The following is a 17,039-nucleotide window of genomic DNA, read 5'->3' as shown; positions in this document are numbered from 1 at the left end:
ATTATGTTATTTGTTATTAAATGATTCAGAAGTAATACTAGATTGCTTTTTAAAATAAATGCAACAGCAGAAATAAACATGGTTTGTTTTTACAAATGTTTGTCTTGTTTTCTTCTCATATAAACTAAATTAAGATTAGGTGTTAGTTTGTCATATTAGTTGTCTGTAACAGAGTTCTAAGAGGAATGGAGCTAGTACTTTTTGACCAAGGTCATCTAGAAGTCACGTTGGGGTAGCTAACTTAGCAAGATTTTTGCCATATAAGGGATTATTGCTTTTCAATGTAAATTGCGTGACATCATCTACCTGTTTAAAAACACATACAGCACTGACTGAAAATGGCTCCTTTAGACGTCAAATAAACTTTTTCTTGACAATATTTTCACCTTGACTTATAGTTTGGTTATTTCTGTTCCTCAAAAGGAACCTGTTCCTTTATCCAAGCCTTCAGGGGAATCACTGTATGTAAAGTGATGCAGACAAATAAATGAAAACCCCCTTTAAATGACATTACAAATGGTCAAGTGATATTCACCTGATCATCGCATGACAAAGCATCAGGCATCAGAAGAGACAAGACATTAGTGCACAAAACCCAAATGATTGTCAATTCAAAGTCTGTCTAAAGGTCTCAGTTATGCTCCCTTCTCTACAGATACAATAGCAAGGAATTAGGAATTCCTTAGAAAATCTGTTTGAATTCATGCTCTGTTTGCAATCTTTTTGAAAGTTTGAATTCATGCTCTAAGGACACTGGTGTATCTGTTGCCACTGTTGCTTCATAGTGCAGTTCTGACATAAACCTACCTTGTCTGCCTCTGGATCCAGGTACTCCATTTTTTCCACAGGGTCCCCTTGTCCCAGGTAATCCTGGATTACCCTTTTCTCCAGTTAGACCACAAGATCCTATGGGAGGGATTTTTACATAAAGCATAATCATTACTGCAATAATACTCTGGACAATCTGTCATCCATTACAGTAAGTAGGTTTCTCCATCAGTTCATTTTCTAACCGCTTCTTCCAATTCATTGTTGCAGGGGAACTTTATCCTATCCCAGCAAGCAATGGGCGCAAGGTGTCATGTATGCTGGACCGGACACACTCACACCAAGGTTAACTCTCCTAGAAGCCAATTAAGCTACCAATATGTCTTTGAACTGCGAGAGAAAACACGGGGAGAATATACTATACAAACGCAGATAAAATTCAGATAGCAGCCCAGGTCCAGAATTGAAGCCTATGTCCCAGTGCTGCCAGACAGCAATGCTAATGCCAGCACACCACCCAAAAGCAGGTTTATGATACTGAAAAATGTTCATATCGAAATATCTACTCACCCGGTGTACCCATGTCTCCTTTTGGGCCAGCACTATCAAACACTACTGGAGGTCCTGGGGGCCCAGGGTCACCTTGATCACCCGCATCCCCTTGTTCACCTTGGCATCCTTTTGGTCCATCCTGCCCCTGGTCACCTGAGGAAAATTAAAGCAAGCAGCTGAGTACAACATTCAAAATATTAAAAAGCAGATTCTCCATGGAACTGACAACCCTGCGGTTGATGTGCCAATGCTTTAACAATAATTTATGGAATACAAACATTACGTTTCTTTACCAATGCAGCCCGGTTTGCCTGCAAGACCACAAGTTCCATTTTTGCCTACTTGCCCCATGGGGCCCTGGGCTCCGGGTTCTCCCTCTGGACCTAAAAATATGAGGGAAAAATTGCATGAGACAGGTAAGAAATTGCTTTCTGCCAAAGGTGGCTATAAAATGTCAAATATGTTGATGTCATAACAAAGTTGATTTGTAGACGACGTTTGAAGAGCAGGATGAATAATTCAGGAATATATCACCACTAGAAGAACTAAGGCACAATAAAATGAGAACCAACAAGTACTGAATAGAAGCTGTCTGTCCTCTGTTAAAATTCCAGGTCTAATTCTGAGTTTTGATGGGTGTCATTTCATGCAGTGGATACCAGTAGAGTCAGGTCTGTCAAACAACTTTGTCCTATAGCAGATAAACATGAATTAAAGATTAAATACAATGAAGGAGGAGAATCTTCCTTAAAGGTGGCCAGGCTTATCAAAACAGCAGAAAAGAACTTCTTATGTGTCAATTCTTAATATAGCTCACATCTAAAAATCCATACTAGTGGACAAGAAAAAAAAAGGCTTTTACAAGATTGCTAAATTTTTTAGGACGTTTTCTATGTGTATTTTATAAGAGCCTATAATATGTTAGATGGCCATGGTTACTTACTATAAAGCTTTGGATTTCAGGGGGGATCTTCTATTTCGATGACATTCTTTGTGTCTTTGTTTGAACTATCCGACATTAGTGTCACACAACATCAGGAGAAGGTACAGTATTAGCATTTCAGGAGATAAAGTGATGATGGCACAAGCATAACTCTTCATATTTTCCTGTACCAATGGCACAGTACCATGGTCTAGCAACACTAATACTTTGAAATGGTGCATGGGCAGTACAAGTAAGGTCTAATGAAGGGAGCATTCTTAAAGTCATATATAAATAATTAAGCAGGGTTGCAAGCTTTATTACAATTTATTCAACTGAGATAGAAATAAAAAGATACCCACTAGCTACAATGTAGACCTACTTTATAGTTTGTTATATTCTATGATTCATGGGTGCTGAACTATAAAGATTAAGCCTGAAGTTCCACCCAAAGAAGAGCATGCACTGTGTCTTCTACTGGCACCCAGTTATTACAGTATGAAGGCACAGATTTTGTGATATGTGATAATATTGACAAGTGGGGTAAACACGACTATCAAACAGCATCACAAAATGGTAGAACAGTAAAGAATATCAGAATAAAAATAAAACTTAAATAAAGCTGCTACAGTATATACAACAAATTAAAGTAGATTATTTCTCGCATTTTCACTCCCTTTTAGACTTTAAGAGAAAATAATGAGAAGGGAGATGACACAATGGGATGCTCTGTGTTGTTTGTTAGGCACTTCCACTGGTACCAGAAGTGCATAAACTCTGGTAAACGTCCTCTGTTTGTGAGAGGATAAGAAGTTGCATTCTGACATGTCTACTTAAACTACAAGAGACAATGGTCTTTGTCCTCATATTCACATGTTAAAGGATATTTGTACTAAGGGAAATGCACCTTGCTGTTCCAACTTAAATGTTTTAGCTTTAATGTGACTAACAATGTTTCTTGGTCCAGCGATTAAATATTGTGAATTACCTCTCATCCCTGGTAAACCATCCAGACCTTTAAACCCTCTGTGCCCAGGCAGTCCTGGGCAACCTGGAAGCCCTCTGGGCCCTGGAAGTCCATTGAGTCCAGGCAATCCCAGGAGCCCGACTCCTGGCCTGCCTTTCTCCCCTGTAATTCCTGTCTGTCCTTGAACACCTGGAATAGCAACAGTAACATGTCACAAATGACCCGAAAGTAGCTTGATATAAAAACAGTCAGTGAAATTCTGAAGGGGTGCTGCCACATGTCAGAAGCAAATGAGTGCCGTTTACACACCTGGGAAGCCAGGGGCCCCATCTGGCCCAGGAGAGCCTGGATTGCCTGGAGATCCAGCACGACATTCCCCCATGGGCCCCTCTTCACCAGGTCTTCCTCCACAACCTTTGTTCCCTAAAAAGGAGAGACATCATAATGTGTAGTGTATAGTGTATATGTGAATATATTTTTATTATTCGTTCAAATAACATATTTCTAAGATGCCTTGAGTATAACAGCCAGAGAGCAGGAACAAGTGTTCTTGAGTATCAAGACATTAGTCATAGAACCAAGGTCAGAGAAGAAGGAGCATTACTGAATATGTACCTCATCCTCTTATCTACCTGAGAAACATAACATTACTTATACTGTTATACCTATTACTTATATGTAAGACTCAGATGATTTGTATTCTGCAGTAGTCTCCTGCTCTTGCTCCAACACCTTGTAAAAGTTTTAGGTTTGAAGACATTTCAACTGGGTAATACTCTTTCAAATTCAAGCCAGGAAGGTGAAAGCTAATTGTGCTCACCATGCAGTTGAGCTGCAGTTCATCAATCCCAACATACTTTTTTTGTTTTTTATGCCTCTCAGGAGGTTCACACACCACTGAAGAGCCTTCAGCATCAGATCTTGTTCTTAAGGACCAATGTAGACCATTTGCAAGCGTCACAGAAAGATCTACCTTTCTCTCCTAGAGAGCCGGCCTGCCCTGGGTATCCACGCGATCCAGGTTCTCCAGGCAGTCCAGCATCACCTGCAGGACCTGGAGGCCCACTGTCCCCTGGATGTCCTGGTCTGCCTTCTCGCCCTGGAGGACCATAGGCTGGATCACCCTATACATGCACAGTATAAATAAAAACCCTAATGCCAGCAGCTGAGGGACCTCAATCCTACAGTAGGTACTGTATCCAACAGTGAAAACAGACAAAACATTTAAGTGTTTGTAATTGAAGGGGAACTCCAGTCCCAATTTCTCCGGACACACATAGACACTCACAGCAGAGCCAATTTTCCCAGAAGCCACTGCTATGTCTTTAGACTGTGAGAGGAAACTAAAAGGGGCAGAAATACTAGCCCCTGCACTGCTGTGCTACCTTCATTAGTTCAATTCTAAAGTGTAAATGCCTGTGCAATACATTCTCAGACATTAAAAACACAAGAAATGAGTAATGGAACCAACAGTACTTGATGGTTACTCTATGTTAGTATATGCAGGAAGACTTATATCTGCAGGTGCTTCTGTCTTTACGGTCCAGCTTGCATCACTGAGAAGGACAATCCTATTGGTTTTGTCTGACCTTTGGCCCTGGTGTGCCGGGGATTCCTGGAGTTCCTTGTCTTCCTGGAGGACCTGTTGTTGGAGAGCCTTTGCGTCCATGCTGTCCTTTCAATCCTAGTAAAATCAGACCAGATTTTGATTTACATACAGTACAGTATTACAAACCTGTGCAGAATCGGTTTCTGCTACAACACCACAGGGTGTGGCCTTTGTAATAGTTGTTACTTGAGTAAAAAAAGGTCTCTTTACTGACTGGTCATATTCACTGTGACAAAATGCAGGAGCAAGAAAAGATTAGTGCTTTAGGCATCGAGTTCCCTTTCTGATGAGAAGCAGCAAGAATCTCAAAAGACTGATTACTATTTGACTTGAACTTTATAAGATTGTAGAAAAAGCAGCTCCCTTTTAATGTATTTATTTGAATACAGTATTTTCATTCTTACCTTTAATACCCTGAAGGCCAGAAGGTCCCATTGATGCTTCACCTTTTTTGCCTTTAGGGCCAGATTTACCAGGTTCACCTTTAAGACCCATTGATCCAGGATCTCCTGTAATTTCAAATACCAAATGCATTTAATAAGTACCCACGGGCATACATTTGTCTGTGTTTAATTTTACCTGTATACAACTTAATCCTAATAATATAAACTGAGGGTAAATTTTCTCTTTGCATTTCCTGATATGATATGCATTAAATAATGCTTAAAGAGAAACATAATTCAGTCTTGATACAGTGTTCTTACAGAGCATACTTTCTTGTTTTCACTCTGAACATTCTTTTTATTTCATTACAATGATAGGATTAAAATTTAGAGTACTTGCTAAAATAAGCAGATGGATACATACTGTATAGTCACAGTGGACCAACGTATCTGGGGAGCATCAGATTAGTTACTGTGTCTCAAGATTTATTCATAACTCCATTGAAACATACGTTTCATAGGAATATAAAACATTGTATGGCAGAATGAGTTATGGATTGGATAATTTGTCTTGCTTCAAAAGGTCTAATAAGGTTATACTGTAATCATAATAGTCTTACACAGATCTATGTCATTTATAGTTAATTATTGAATTCTAGAAAACAAAAGGGTCACATTTCACTTAGTATTCCATTAAATAAGGTCAGAGAGCCAGTTCAAGCTTGACTATAATGGACATTCTAGCATGAAAGCAATACAAAGCACACTTCCAAATCAACAAAGGAATGGTTAACTGCACACAAAATAAACATTCTTTATGGGCCATCTCATTCTTTAAACCTCAACTTAATTGATTTTAGAATTTAACCACAAAATATTATCCATATACTGTATAAATCTTTCTGTTATATATTTGTTACTTCTGTTATGTTAGGATATTAATACATTTGGAAGGCACTGTAAAAAATTGACAGCTTGTTTAGTAACATTGTAATTGAGCTTAGAACTTCCAGGTTTCTGTACAGTTCCACTTATCTAAATAAAAATAAGCTTAACAATAGTACTTGCATTGTTCACATCGTAAAGGTCAATATTGTTTAAAATTCATAAATGAATGCTGCACATTGATTTGTGATGTCCATACAATAAATTGATTATAGTGAATAGTTAAAAAAATATTCAAAAACTAAACACAACCTTTCAAAATCTTTCCCCAACAGAAAATAAATCTAAAGGATATTACAACACACCCATTATGGGAAGTCAGTTCTCTTCTCCTAAAGTACATTTGACCAAATTCACTTTCATGACTCCTGGGTGTTGATATAGAAGGATTCAATAATTACTGATACAGTACCATTTTTAGTAGTACCTACAAAATATTTGTTAATTCCCTCCATGTCTCTTTTATGCCTTACAATCTCTAGGTAGAATGTACAGTATGGCTATTTTTAAACCTTGACTTTAAGGCATCATGTCCTTTGCCTGTACGAAGCTAAGTACACTGATGAACCCTTGAAAAGCTCCAGTGCCAGAACAGATCCACAGGCTGTTTTGTATGATTTCAAGGCCTCAGGCTCAAGAAAGCAGAATTCTACAATGACTTACCACGCGGACCTGGAAACCCGCTTTCTCCACGAACACCCCTTTCCCCAGGATCCCCCGGGTTCAATCCGGGACCTGCTGGATCCCCTTTCTCTCCTGGGAATAAAAGATATTACCAGACATTCAAGGTGTGTAACAATGCACAGTGTAGCTTCATATTCTGTGGACTCTGATCCTGAATCTGATCTATAGATATAACAGGATGAAATCTCAGTGGCCAAAACATAAAAACACCCAGCCCTTAACCTTCAGAAGCTGCAGGAGCACCTTAAGTAGGATGTGATACACATTTCACACAGTTTTGAAATGCACATTTACAGGTTACGTTCTTATAGTATAATAACTTCCAATAGAGGCTCTGATGAGGATATTGGTGTGAGGGAGTGAACTGCACATTCCAACAGTTTTAAATAGGATTGAAATCTGGGATTTTGTTTTTCCCGGCAAAGGAAGGTGATGGATTTCTGCCTCATGCATTACAAGTCAAACATGCATTGCCTGTCTTGGAGTCCGTCAAATAAGCAGGGGAGCTACAGGTTTGGTCAGTGTGCAGCATTGACATTCAACACATTCAACATTTTTTAATGACACTATTCTGGATCAAACCTTTATCTTTCCAATCACTGATGATCAGAAGTGTCTAAATGTCCCTTGCATTCCTCAGTGAGGACCAGCCACATTCAGTTACCTACCTGGATCTCCAGGACTCCCTATCGGACCGGGCTCTCCAAGGTTGCCTTTGGGTCCCACTGCTCCTGGTAGTCCAATGGCCATTTCGCCACTCTCCCCTGGCTGTCCAGGGGAACCCCGGAGCCCACTGATTCCAGGGGGACCATGTTCACCTTTCGGGCCATAAGGCCCCTGCAAACAACAAAGAGGTAAAGAAGCTAAATAATGATGAAAAATACATTAAACACAGTCTGATGTGTGAACTTATGAAGTATTGATAAATGTCTTTCAGCTTCTGGAAAAAAAAAACAAACAAATTTCCAAATATTACATAAAAACCATCACTCATGCTGTGTAACATAACACTAACCTGCCCAGGGACAGCTGTGTCAATCCAATAACAGGTCTTTTAACAGGATTCTCTCTAAAGCCACTCTTTCAGGAGCTAGCTTTTAAAACCATTCCAGGACAATACATTTGTCTGTCCTCTTCTGTGAGTAAAATCCTAGACCAGAAATGGTCGCTACAGTAATCCACACTGGGAATTAAGGAGAATGCGACAGTGGAAGAACTGACCGGATCTCCTATCGGACCCGGGTCACCAGGGAGTCCAGGGTATCCGGATCTTCCCTGGATTCCTTCCTCTCCAGGGTCACCAGGAAGCCCATAGTCTCCCGTATCCCCTCTTTCGCAGGTCTCTTCAGAGTGGCCCTGGTCTCCCTTAGGTCCTTGCAGTCCCTTTTCTCCTGTTGGTCCTACAGGACCCTGGAAGAGGGATAGAATGAGTCACAGCAGCAGATAGGCAGTGGCATGAGCAATAGTTACACCTGTGAGGTTGCAGGTTCAAATCCTGGATGTGACCCTACCCTTATACACCAATGCAAGGTATGCAGAACAAAATTTGTTTAAAAAAATCACAAAACAGTGCATCTTTTCATAATTCTTTAGTTAACTTCAAATAGGTGGCTGGGTCATCATGCGTACGCTTCAGGAAAAGGTAAAGGTTTGTTCCATGATGAAAGAACAAAAAAGGAGGGACTTCTTCGGGTGTCATGTGGAGAAGCTCACCTGAAGAAGGTTCCACAGCCTTCTTCGACATTGTGTCTCATTTCTTTTCCTTTCAGCATGGCATAAACCTGTACCTGATCATTCTTACATCTGAGAAAAACATACAGTATTCACACTGCTGGCCTACTATAGCCACAGGGTTAACAGATCAAAATAGCTTAATTTGGCTAGACAACAGAAATTTGAAAGAACAGGTCAGATCCAAACATGTCTTTTTTAACACTGTCATGCACCAGTTTAAAAGAATCAATTAAATTAATAGATAGAGAGATCCTGGAGTGTTCAAATAATGTTTTTACTTCTGGGTAAACTTAATCAGGAGTGAAAGGGTAAGGGTTCAAAACATCTAGCTTTAAAGCTTTGTATTGTATATAAACAATCCAATATAACAATACAATTTTAAGCATAAAAACCTGAACTTTAAATCAGCGATCCTTATCTATTCTGTGACTGATCATTTATAAAGTATAAACACCAAAGTCACACTGACAAGTACAGTATACCACATAGCAATGCACTTTGAAACAGCTACGGTACCTGCAGAGCTATGATAAGACATAATTCAAAAAGATAAAAATTCGGAAAAACTTCTACATAGAAAATTTCTTACGAAGGGCTCAGCCTGTAAAGGCAGTCACAATAAATGAAGAATCATTGCTACTTGTAATATTTTAGAAGCCTGTTTATTACAAGGTTTTAAAATTTATAATTTCCTTGTAAAACCCACGTGAAGACATTGTGCTCTAAATGCTTTTAAACTTATTTTAGTACATTTAATTTAACAATTAGTACAGTTAGTAACTTTACCTGGGGTCCTTGAGGACCTGCTGTTCCTGGTAAACCCTTTGTGCCTTTAGGCCCTGGCTTGCCTTGTTTTCCTGGTATAAGAGGACAGCTCAGTTATGGCCTTTAATAATCTATAATCATTATAGAAATGCCATTTATAGCAGGTATACAAGGTAAGGTATAGTATATTTGTTGTCTTAAGCAACAGTGCTTGACAGCTACTGGACCACCAATATCATTTACAGCAGCTAGTTGGCTTTCTTAGGAAATCTCCATTTATAGTATTGAACAGGCCCAGCCCTGGTTTGCTTCTGAGACTTGACAACTCAGGGTTGAATCTTTAAAGATGTGGGTAATAATCATTGGGGAAGCTACAGTATGTAGTTTACAAAGGTTATCAGATGTGGTGCATTTTTATGTTGAGATTTTAATTGAAAAGTCCTTAAATTGTAACATTTATTGAACTGCTAATGGCTTTGACTAGAGTTCTCACTCGAAGTGTGGCAAAATGTTTTATTATTCAACAAGTGTCTTGCTTCTTTTGTATTAAAATTGTGTTCCCTCAATCACCTTTTCACCTTATCTTTTGAGTTTGTGGCCTGAGCTTTTATAGTACAGTACATCAGATTGTATTTATGTAGGGTCCTTGTACAGTACATAACAAATTTGTATTCACATTTTGATTAGAATATGATCACATTTGAGCCTGAAAATTCAAATTACAGTATAATTATAGATTTTAAAATCAGCCCTTCACCTTGAGGTCCAGGAAATCCCCTTAGACCTGGAATACCTGGGCTGGGTGAGATATCACAAAACATGCATGTGTTTCCCTTTTCACCTGGGGAAAAAAAAACAGTGATACAATTTCAGAAAACTGAAATCCACGAGTGTTTTTCTAAGACTATCAGGCATTTGACACAACATATTCTCATTTGGTTTGGTGTTGTTACAGATTAAATATCCATCCATTTTCTAACCACTTCTTCCAATTTTCACTCGAGGCAGAATACACCCTGGACTGGACACAAGTCCATCGCTGGGCACAAACACAGACACAGCAGGGGCAACCTTCCCAGAAGCCAATCAACCTACCACTATGTCTTTGAACAGTGGGAGAAAAACCTTGCAAACATGGGGAGAAGATACAAACTCCACACAGACAGCACCCCAGGTCTGGAATTGTTCCCAATTGATCCCATCCCCATTTGATGCTGTGAGGCAGTAAAGATAACCACTTTCCTGCCCACAAATTAAATGCCAATTATCCTTATTCTCTGTAAACCATATCATATGTGCCCCTACTTCTCTGTGTAGTAGGTAATTTACTATTAAAGCAAACCAAACCTGGGAGACCAGGTTCCCCTTCTGCTCCAGGATCTCCAACGATTCCGGGATTTCCTGGATGTCCTGTCTGACCTCGTGGCACCTGAAGTCCATCTGAACCCTGCCTAGCACTGACTGAAAGAGGAAGAATATCTTAAAACAGGACCCGGATTTAAGGAGAAATAAAAGGACATCTATCGTGGGAGCCAGTGTACAGCAAATGAATCATCCTTACCTATGGCTGCTCCTTGAAAATCAGGGATCACACTCTGCCATGAACCCAGTTCTACATGAAATGAAGTTTCAACTACTGCAATCCCCCTACTTGCACATTGGGCACAAAATACCTTATAAAATCCCCAAATAAAAAACAGTTGCTTGAGTACTGACTAGGTCTCGTTCTACCAACCAAACAAGCTCTGTTTTCAAATCCTTGTACTGGCTTGTTGAATTTACATATAGATACCGCTCTTAATGAAAGGAAAGCTCTTTATCCTACGCTTCTGATATCCTGATATAACTCTAGCTCCACTTTCTGGTACTCTAGTGATGCTCTCCTGCTGGTCCCATTCGCAGGCCTGTAAACTGTACTGTAGCCTTCTGCGTTCCAAGGCTGTGGACCACCCTTCCCTAACAGATTGACCTGTTTTTAATCTCCCCTTAAAACATAATTGGTTCATCTTGCATTTCTATAGGTTTTATTATGTTAACCGTTTATCGCATGTTGCATTTTTCTGATTTTTCTATGAGGTACAGTCCTACTGGTTACCCCCATAGGTTAGATTTAAAGAGAACTCTTAACTGAAACCAGCTGCATTGGATTCCTAAAACCTTATGCAAATGTCTGCACCAATTCTCTCTCCTAGGTTCTGATATCGCCCTCTAGTGGATGAAACCAACACAGACATTTGTGTAACAGCTTCCCTTTTACAGTACTTTACTAAAAATATTATCACTGCCACCACTATTTACTGGGTTGCAGATCAAACCTCTGCCAATTTAAGGTCACATCTATAACTTTACAGTCCTAAGTAATCATATGACATACCGCCTGCTGGACCATTTCCTCTACTTTGGACTGATCATTCCTATGATTGATTTATAATTATCTTGCTGTGTTTAAAATGAGTGTAGGTGAGCAATTACCTAGACACTTGTGATGATACGGTGGAGGTCCTGGGTCACCTGGAGGGCCTTCAGGTCCTTGGGGCCCATCAGGACCAGGAGGACCCAAGACCGGGGACCCTGCATCACCATTGTCTCCTTTGGCACCTTTCAAGCCATGGGGTCCAGGTGGCCCTTGTAGACCTGGTTCTGAGGGCCCTGAAACAGCAGAAAAGGTCTGTGTCAGTCTGTCGATCTATTTGTAACAGCTAAGCTTTTGTGAAGGAAATGTGTGACATTTCAGTCAATGACAGCGTTTACCTTGTGGTCCCGGGGGCCCAGGAAACCCTACATGTCCTGCAAAACACAATATAATGTGTTTTTTTAATGTTGTATTTACATTAGATCTTTGCTTTTTTTGCTAAAAATAAGAAAAATGTAGGGCTAAAATATAAGATCACAAATATAAGTCACAATGATAAGACAAAAGTTATTTCAGAAATCTCCAGAGCGAAACTAATTAACAGGGAGCATGATGGAATATCACTCCCACCGTACCTCCCAGCTCTGGAGTCCTGGGTTAGATGCCTTTGGAGTGGAATTTGCAGATGTCTGTGTAAGTCTCTATGTCAAAAGCTTTTTTGCAAAACCTTCCCTGCTGCTTTAATTTGCTACTGGTCTTTTTGTTTAAGTCATCGTTCCATGTGTAAATCCATGCCCTTTTTGTACTTTTAATCTTGAGCTTTTACAGTAGATCTTTACCTCTAGAGCCAGGATCCCCTTTCAGACCGGGACGGCCTGGATCACCACGGTCACCTTGCTCAGGGAAGCCATTTTGGATGAACTTTTCCGTGAAAAGCAGAATCAGGTATGTGGTTAAGAACTTCTTGCTTGCACATAAGGAGGACAGTGCCTTCATATGCCTAAATTCAGTGCCTAAATAGTTGGTTGATAGATTATATCATCTCCCCTGATCACTCCGATCAGTTTAGATTATTCAAAGTCTGTGGAAAAATTACGTTTTTTGCTGTTGGAACTAACTAGTACCAATTCAATCTAATCCCGAAGGACCAAATACAAGATGATCCTCAGTTAGTGCACTTCTTTTGTTTGTTGGCATGTAACTATTATAATGTATTTGCAAGGAAGAGAGGGCAGTGTTTACTATCACATTACAACATCATTGTTCCAATTCATTTCATTGCAATACAAACGCACAATTACTAATTATGAATTAAGTGTTGCGGCAATAAAAAAATTAAGGACTGATTTTACACAAACTTAATTGAACAACCCTTGACATAAAACATAATCTTGCAATATCATGTAAATCTGGCACTGTATTTATTTATTTGTCTGTGCTTATGTCACTGAGAAGGCAAATCTGAAAGTTAAAATGTCTAGGTTTAAAATGTTCAGAAATGCAGTCCCAGTCCTTTCCCCTATTCCCCGAGCATAAATGAAATGATGACAGTTCTATTAAAAAATACAGTATAATACATGAGAGAAAGATGTTGTAGCACAGTATGCTACAACCAGAGGTTACTACAAATAACATAACAGCCAACAGACCTTTACTCTTTAACCCTTCAGTGCATCGAACAAACATTTACGACAGCATCTTTCAGTGTGTAAGAAAAATATAGCATGTTTTATACTGTATATATTGTGTTTTCAGGAGACCTCTGCTAGATAAAATATTTTATCCATACAGATGTGTTATAAGCTTCACAAACAGACCTTCAAATAAGAATGCAGCTAAAATACAACCAGAAAGACAATACACACACCTTCAAAAACATAATGGATATTTAATACAAATTAATACTATATGACTACTGTATGTTAGCTACAGTTGGACAGCACTTACTGTACTGTACATTCATTTTCTCCCTTTTTATACAGATGCTTGAAGTGCTGAATATATGCTGTATTTTTACACGGATGTTATAAAAAAGCCTACTCACTTTACCAGGCAGACCAGGAGGGCCATAATCACCTTTTTCACCCTAAAAGGAATTCAAGTTGGATTATAAAACCAAGTACAATTCAGGGATTGAGTTAATAAAGCAATGACAATAAAAAAAAATCAATAGAAAAATTTACTTTTTGGCCAGGATCCCCAGGAGGTCCTTCAAAACCCAGATCACCTTTTAATCCCTAGAAAAGACAAGACATGATACTACTAAACACAATTCATTAGCTCTAATATAATTAGCTTTGATTTATTGGCTATCAAGGAGCTTAATGGCCTTATCTGGCCAGAAGACATGCAATGTACCCACCTCTAGTAGGCAACAGTGTTGTACAGTAGCTATAGTAGATCAGAAAATGCCTTTTATGTTCTATACAACAAACCGAACAGTTCACAGCTGCTAGGCAAGAATCACAGGTAGGCAAACAAGCTACAGTATATGCCACACAGCCCCACACACACTTTCCAGACACACATAAGGATGTGATAAGCATAATTAAGTGGTTGATTATAATGACATTAAAAAGAGACAGGAGAGTGTCAGATCCAGGAGTTACACCTATCAATTCTATTTTTCTTCTATTTTTTTTTAGCAATTTAGACATTTTTTAGAAAGGCTGAAACTCTTATGGACAAATCAAAAACATACAGTCAGAGAGGAAAGAAAATAGGTGACATTTTCCATTGCTTTAGTTCCAGTTGGAACAACGACTGTAAGCATTATGCCTTTTATTATCACGATTGTGGGGGATGTTGGTTGTATTATTATAAAACGACTGAGTGCCACCTGCCAGTCAGTTTCTAGATGTGGCAGGTGAATCTGATGATATTAGAAACATACCAGTGAGAAAAGGTTTCCTCAATACCACTTAGCCAAGAACAAAGCCCTGGCCATGGCACAGAGAGGAGTGCACAGGAAACTTAAACAAATACTGCAATGGTATTTTTCATTAAAAAAACTTGAAGGATATATGGTTACCATTTGGCCTGGGATACCAATGTCTCCCTCTTTTCCAAGCTTCCCCTGAAAAGAAAATATCCATCAACAAAAATCTCTCTATAGCGTGGATCTACAGTATAACATGATTAAAGAAAACTCTGCAACAGTTTCATTACAGTTCAGAGCAGAGCTTGACTAACAAATCAATGATTAATATCTATACGTCTGTGGTTTTATTTATTAGGGACTATTGAGCTTCTAGTGATCCTACAGATCAGAACAGGCAATAATGCAACAACATTATAATGTTATAAAAAACAGGTAAGTTCATGCATCATGACTGTGATGCAAAGTCAAAAACATATGTTCTCTTTTCTTGGGATATTTTAAAATATTTATGTTTAAGACATGACTGACTAAAACATGAGTCTGTTCTGACAACAAAACCATGAGCCACACACTGAGTATGGTGTAAACAGGGACAGAGCTGCTCATTGGGAGTGAGTCTATGCTGAGCTGGGTACTATCAATTGTACCTCAGATCCAGGATTTCCTCGGTCTCCCTTCTCACCCCTGGGACCCACACACCCACGATCTCCCTGTAAAAAGAAAGAAATCGAAAGTGCTTATGGACAAATCAGAAAACATGAAATAATATGTTGATACTATTTTAGAAAGTATTAGTTGATATCATTATAAGAACACCATTTATTCAGAAAATCCATGAAATGATATAATCAATGAGTAGCAACTCGAATGCGATATGTGCTTACAGGGGAACCTTGACATCCAGGATCCCCTCTGTCACCCGGCTCCCCCTGAGTAGGAAATCCAGAGGAATGATTGGACACCAACAGCACCAATAAGAACAAGAATAAATAGCATCCTATAATAATGACAACTTGAGGTACTAAATGAAAGGTTAACATTACAGAAAGTAGTACACATTGCCTAAGCAAGTGCGAGACTCAATTCAATTCAACTTTGTTGTCATTAAACTTACACAGGTGCATAGTATAATGAAAAGTGTTTCTCATTAGTCACTCAGGTGCAGTATATAAATAGGACAGAAGATAAGACAATAGACAGTAACACAATAGCAATAACAGTAACATGTAATAACATAACATAAATAACATGTAATCAAGTAATCAAAACTGTGCAAAATTCCACAAACAGAGAAAATATAACAGGACAAAAACAGTGCAAGGTAATTCTTGGAACAGTGCAAAAATAGTATGGTTAATTAATATTAAATATTATTATGACTGGTACAGTTTTACTGGGCTATCGAGGGGACAGTACAATTTCGGCTTACATGTGTGTGTAGTGGTGTAGGAGTACTGTCATTGTGGATACAGGAAGACATTAGGAGAGATCATAATATGGTGGGAGGGAGTGGGGGCATCACCAACTTGACAGCTCTGGGGAAGAAGCTATTTTGGAGACTAGTTGTGTGCGACTGGAGTGACCAGAATCTTCTGCCAGATGGTAGGGGAATAAACAGTAGGGGTGAGTGGGGTCAGACATAATTTTGGTGGCTTTTTTCAGACTCCTGGTGTTTTATATTTCCTGGATGGATGGTAAGGCACTGCCCATGATGTGTTGGGCAGTTTTGACCACCCGCTGTAGTGCCTTACGGTCGGATGCGGTGCAGCTGCCGTACCAGACTGTGATGCAGCTGGTCAGTATGCTCTCCACCGTACATCTGTAGAAGTTGGTGAGGATCTGTGGATGTAGGTGTATTTTCTTCAGCCTTCTCAAGAAGTACAGCCGCTGTTGTGCCTTCTTGATGAGACTACAGGTGTTTAGTGTCCATGTAAGGTCTTTAGAGATGTGAACACCTAGGAATTTGAAGTTATTCACCATCTCCACCGCAGACCCATCTATGTAGATGGGGGAGTGAACTTTTCTTTGTCTTCTGAAGTCAACAATCAGCTCTTTGGTTTTGCTGATGCTGAGACATAGGTTGTTGGTTCGGCACCAGTCTGCAAGTTGTTTTATTTCCTCCCTGTAGGCAGTCTCATCATTGTCAGTGATCAGGCCCACGACTGTGGTATCGTCAGCATACTTGATGATGGTGTTTGCGCTGAACTTGGCAGTACAGTCATGGGTGAACAGGGAGTAAAGCAGTGGGCTGAGCACACAGCCTTGAGGGGCACCGGTGTTAAGGGTGAGTGTGTTGGAGGTGAGGTTGCCAATCCTGACAGTCTGGAGTCTGCTGGTGAGGAAGTCTAGGATCCAGCTGCAGAGGGTTGTATCTAAACCTAGAGCCCTGAGTTTGGTAGAAAGTGGTAGAGACTCAATCACAGATCATCATCATCACTTTCTAACCACTTACTCCTGGTGAGGGTTGCAGCGGTAA

General features: G+C 39.5%; 1 protein-coding gene across 2 annotated transcripts in view; it reads right to left on the bottom strand.

Moving 5' to 3' along the window:
- Positions 1–17,039, bottom strand: part of LOC148676670 (uncharacterized) — a 66,754-nt gene that overhangs the window by 16,880 nt on the left and 32,835 nt on the right. For both annotated transcript variants that reach the window (XR_015928055.1, XM_088610948.1), the window contains exons 15-36: positions 15,448–15,492; positions 15,211–15,273; positions 14,714–14,758; positions 13,866–13,919; positions 13,727–13,768; positions 12,522–12,603; positions 12,081–12,116; positions 11,802–11,978; positions 10,677–10,790; positions 10,087–10,170; positions 9,351–9,421; positions 8,052–8,240; positions 7,499–7,667; positions 6,810–6,902; positions 5,223–5,327; positions 4,799–4,893; positions 4,183–4,333; positions 3,519–3,632; positions 3,231–3,398; positions 1,614–1,703; positions 1,339–1,473; positions 808–906 (exon numbers count right to left, since the gene is read on the bottom strand). Coding sequence is in view for 1 of the 2 variants with exons in the window: in XM_088610948.1 (XP_088467074.1) it covers positions 808–906; positions 1,339–1,473; positions 1,614–1,703; positions 3,231–3,398; positions 3,519–3,632; positions 4,183–4,333; positions 4,799–4,893; positions 5,223–5,327; positions 6,810–6,902; positions 7,499–7,667; positions 8,052–8,240; positions 9,351–9,421; positions 10,087–10,170; positions 10,677–10,790; positions 11,802–11,978; positions 12,081–12,116; positions 12,522–12,603; positions 13,727–13,768; positions 13,866–13,919; positions 14,714–14,758; positions 15,211–15,273; positions 15,448–15,492 (2,221 nt within the window). In the remaining variant the exon portion in view is untranslated. The remainder of the gene's footprint in view (positions 1–807; positions 907–1,338; positions 1,474–1,613; positions 1,704–3,230; positions 3,399–3,518; positions 3,633–4,182; positions 4,334–4,798; positions 4,894–5,222; positions 5,328–6,809; positions 6,903–7,498; positions 7,668–8,051; positions 8,241–9,350; positions 9,422–10,086; positions 10,171–10,676; positions 10,791–11,801; positions 11,979–12,080; positions 12,117–12,521; positions 12,604–13,726; positions 13,769–13,865; positions 13,920–14,713; positions 14,759–15,210; positions 15,274–15,447; positions 15,493–17,039) is intronic.

This window comes from Lepisosteus platostomus, chromosome 2 (genome assembly GCF_059453375.1).
Source record: "Lepisosteus platostomus isolate fLepPlt1 chromosome 2, fLepPlt1.hap1, whole genome shotgun sequence".
Lineage (NCBI taxonomy): Eukaryota > Metazoa > Chordata > Actinopteri > Semionotiformes > Lepisosteidae > Lepisosteus > Lepisosteus platostomus.
This window is presented reverse-complemented; position numbering and strand designations above follow the sequence as displayed.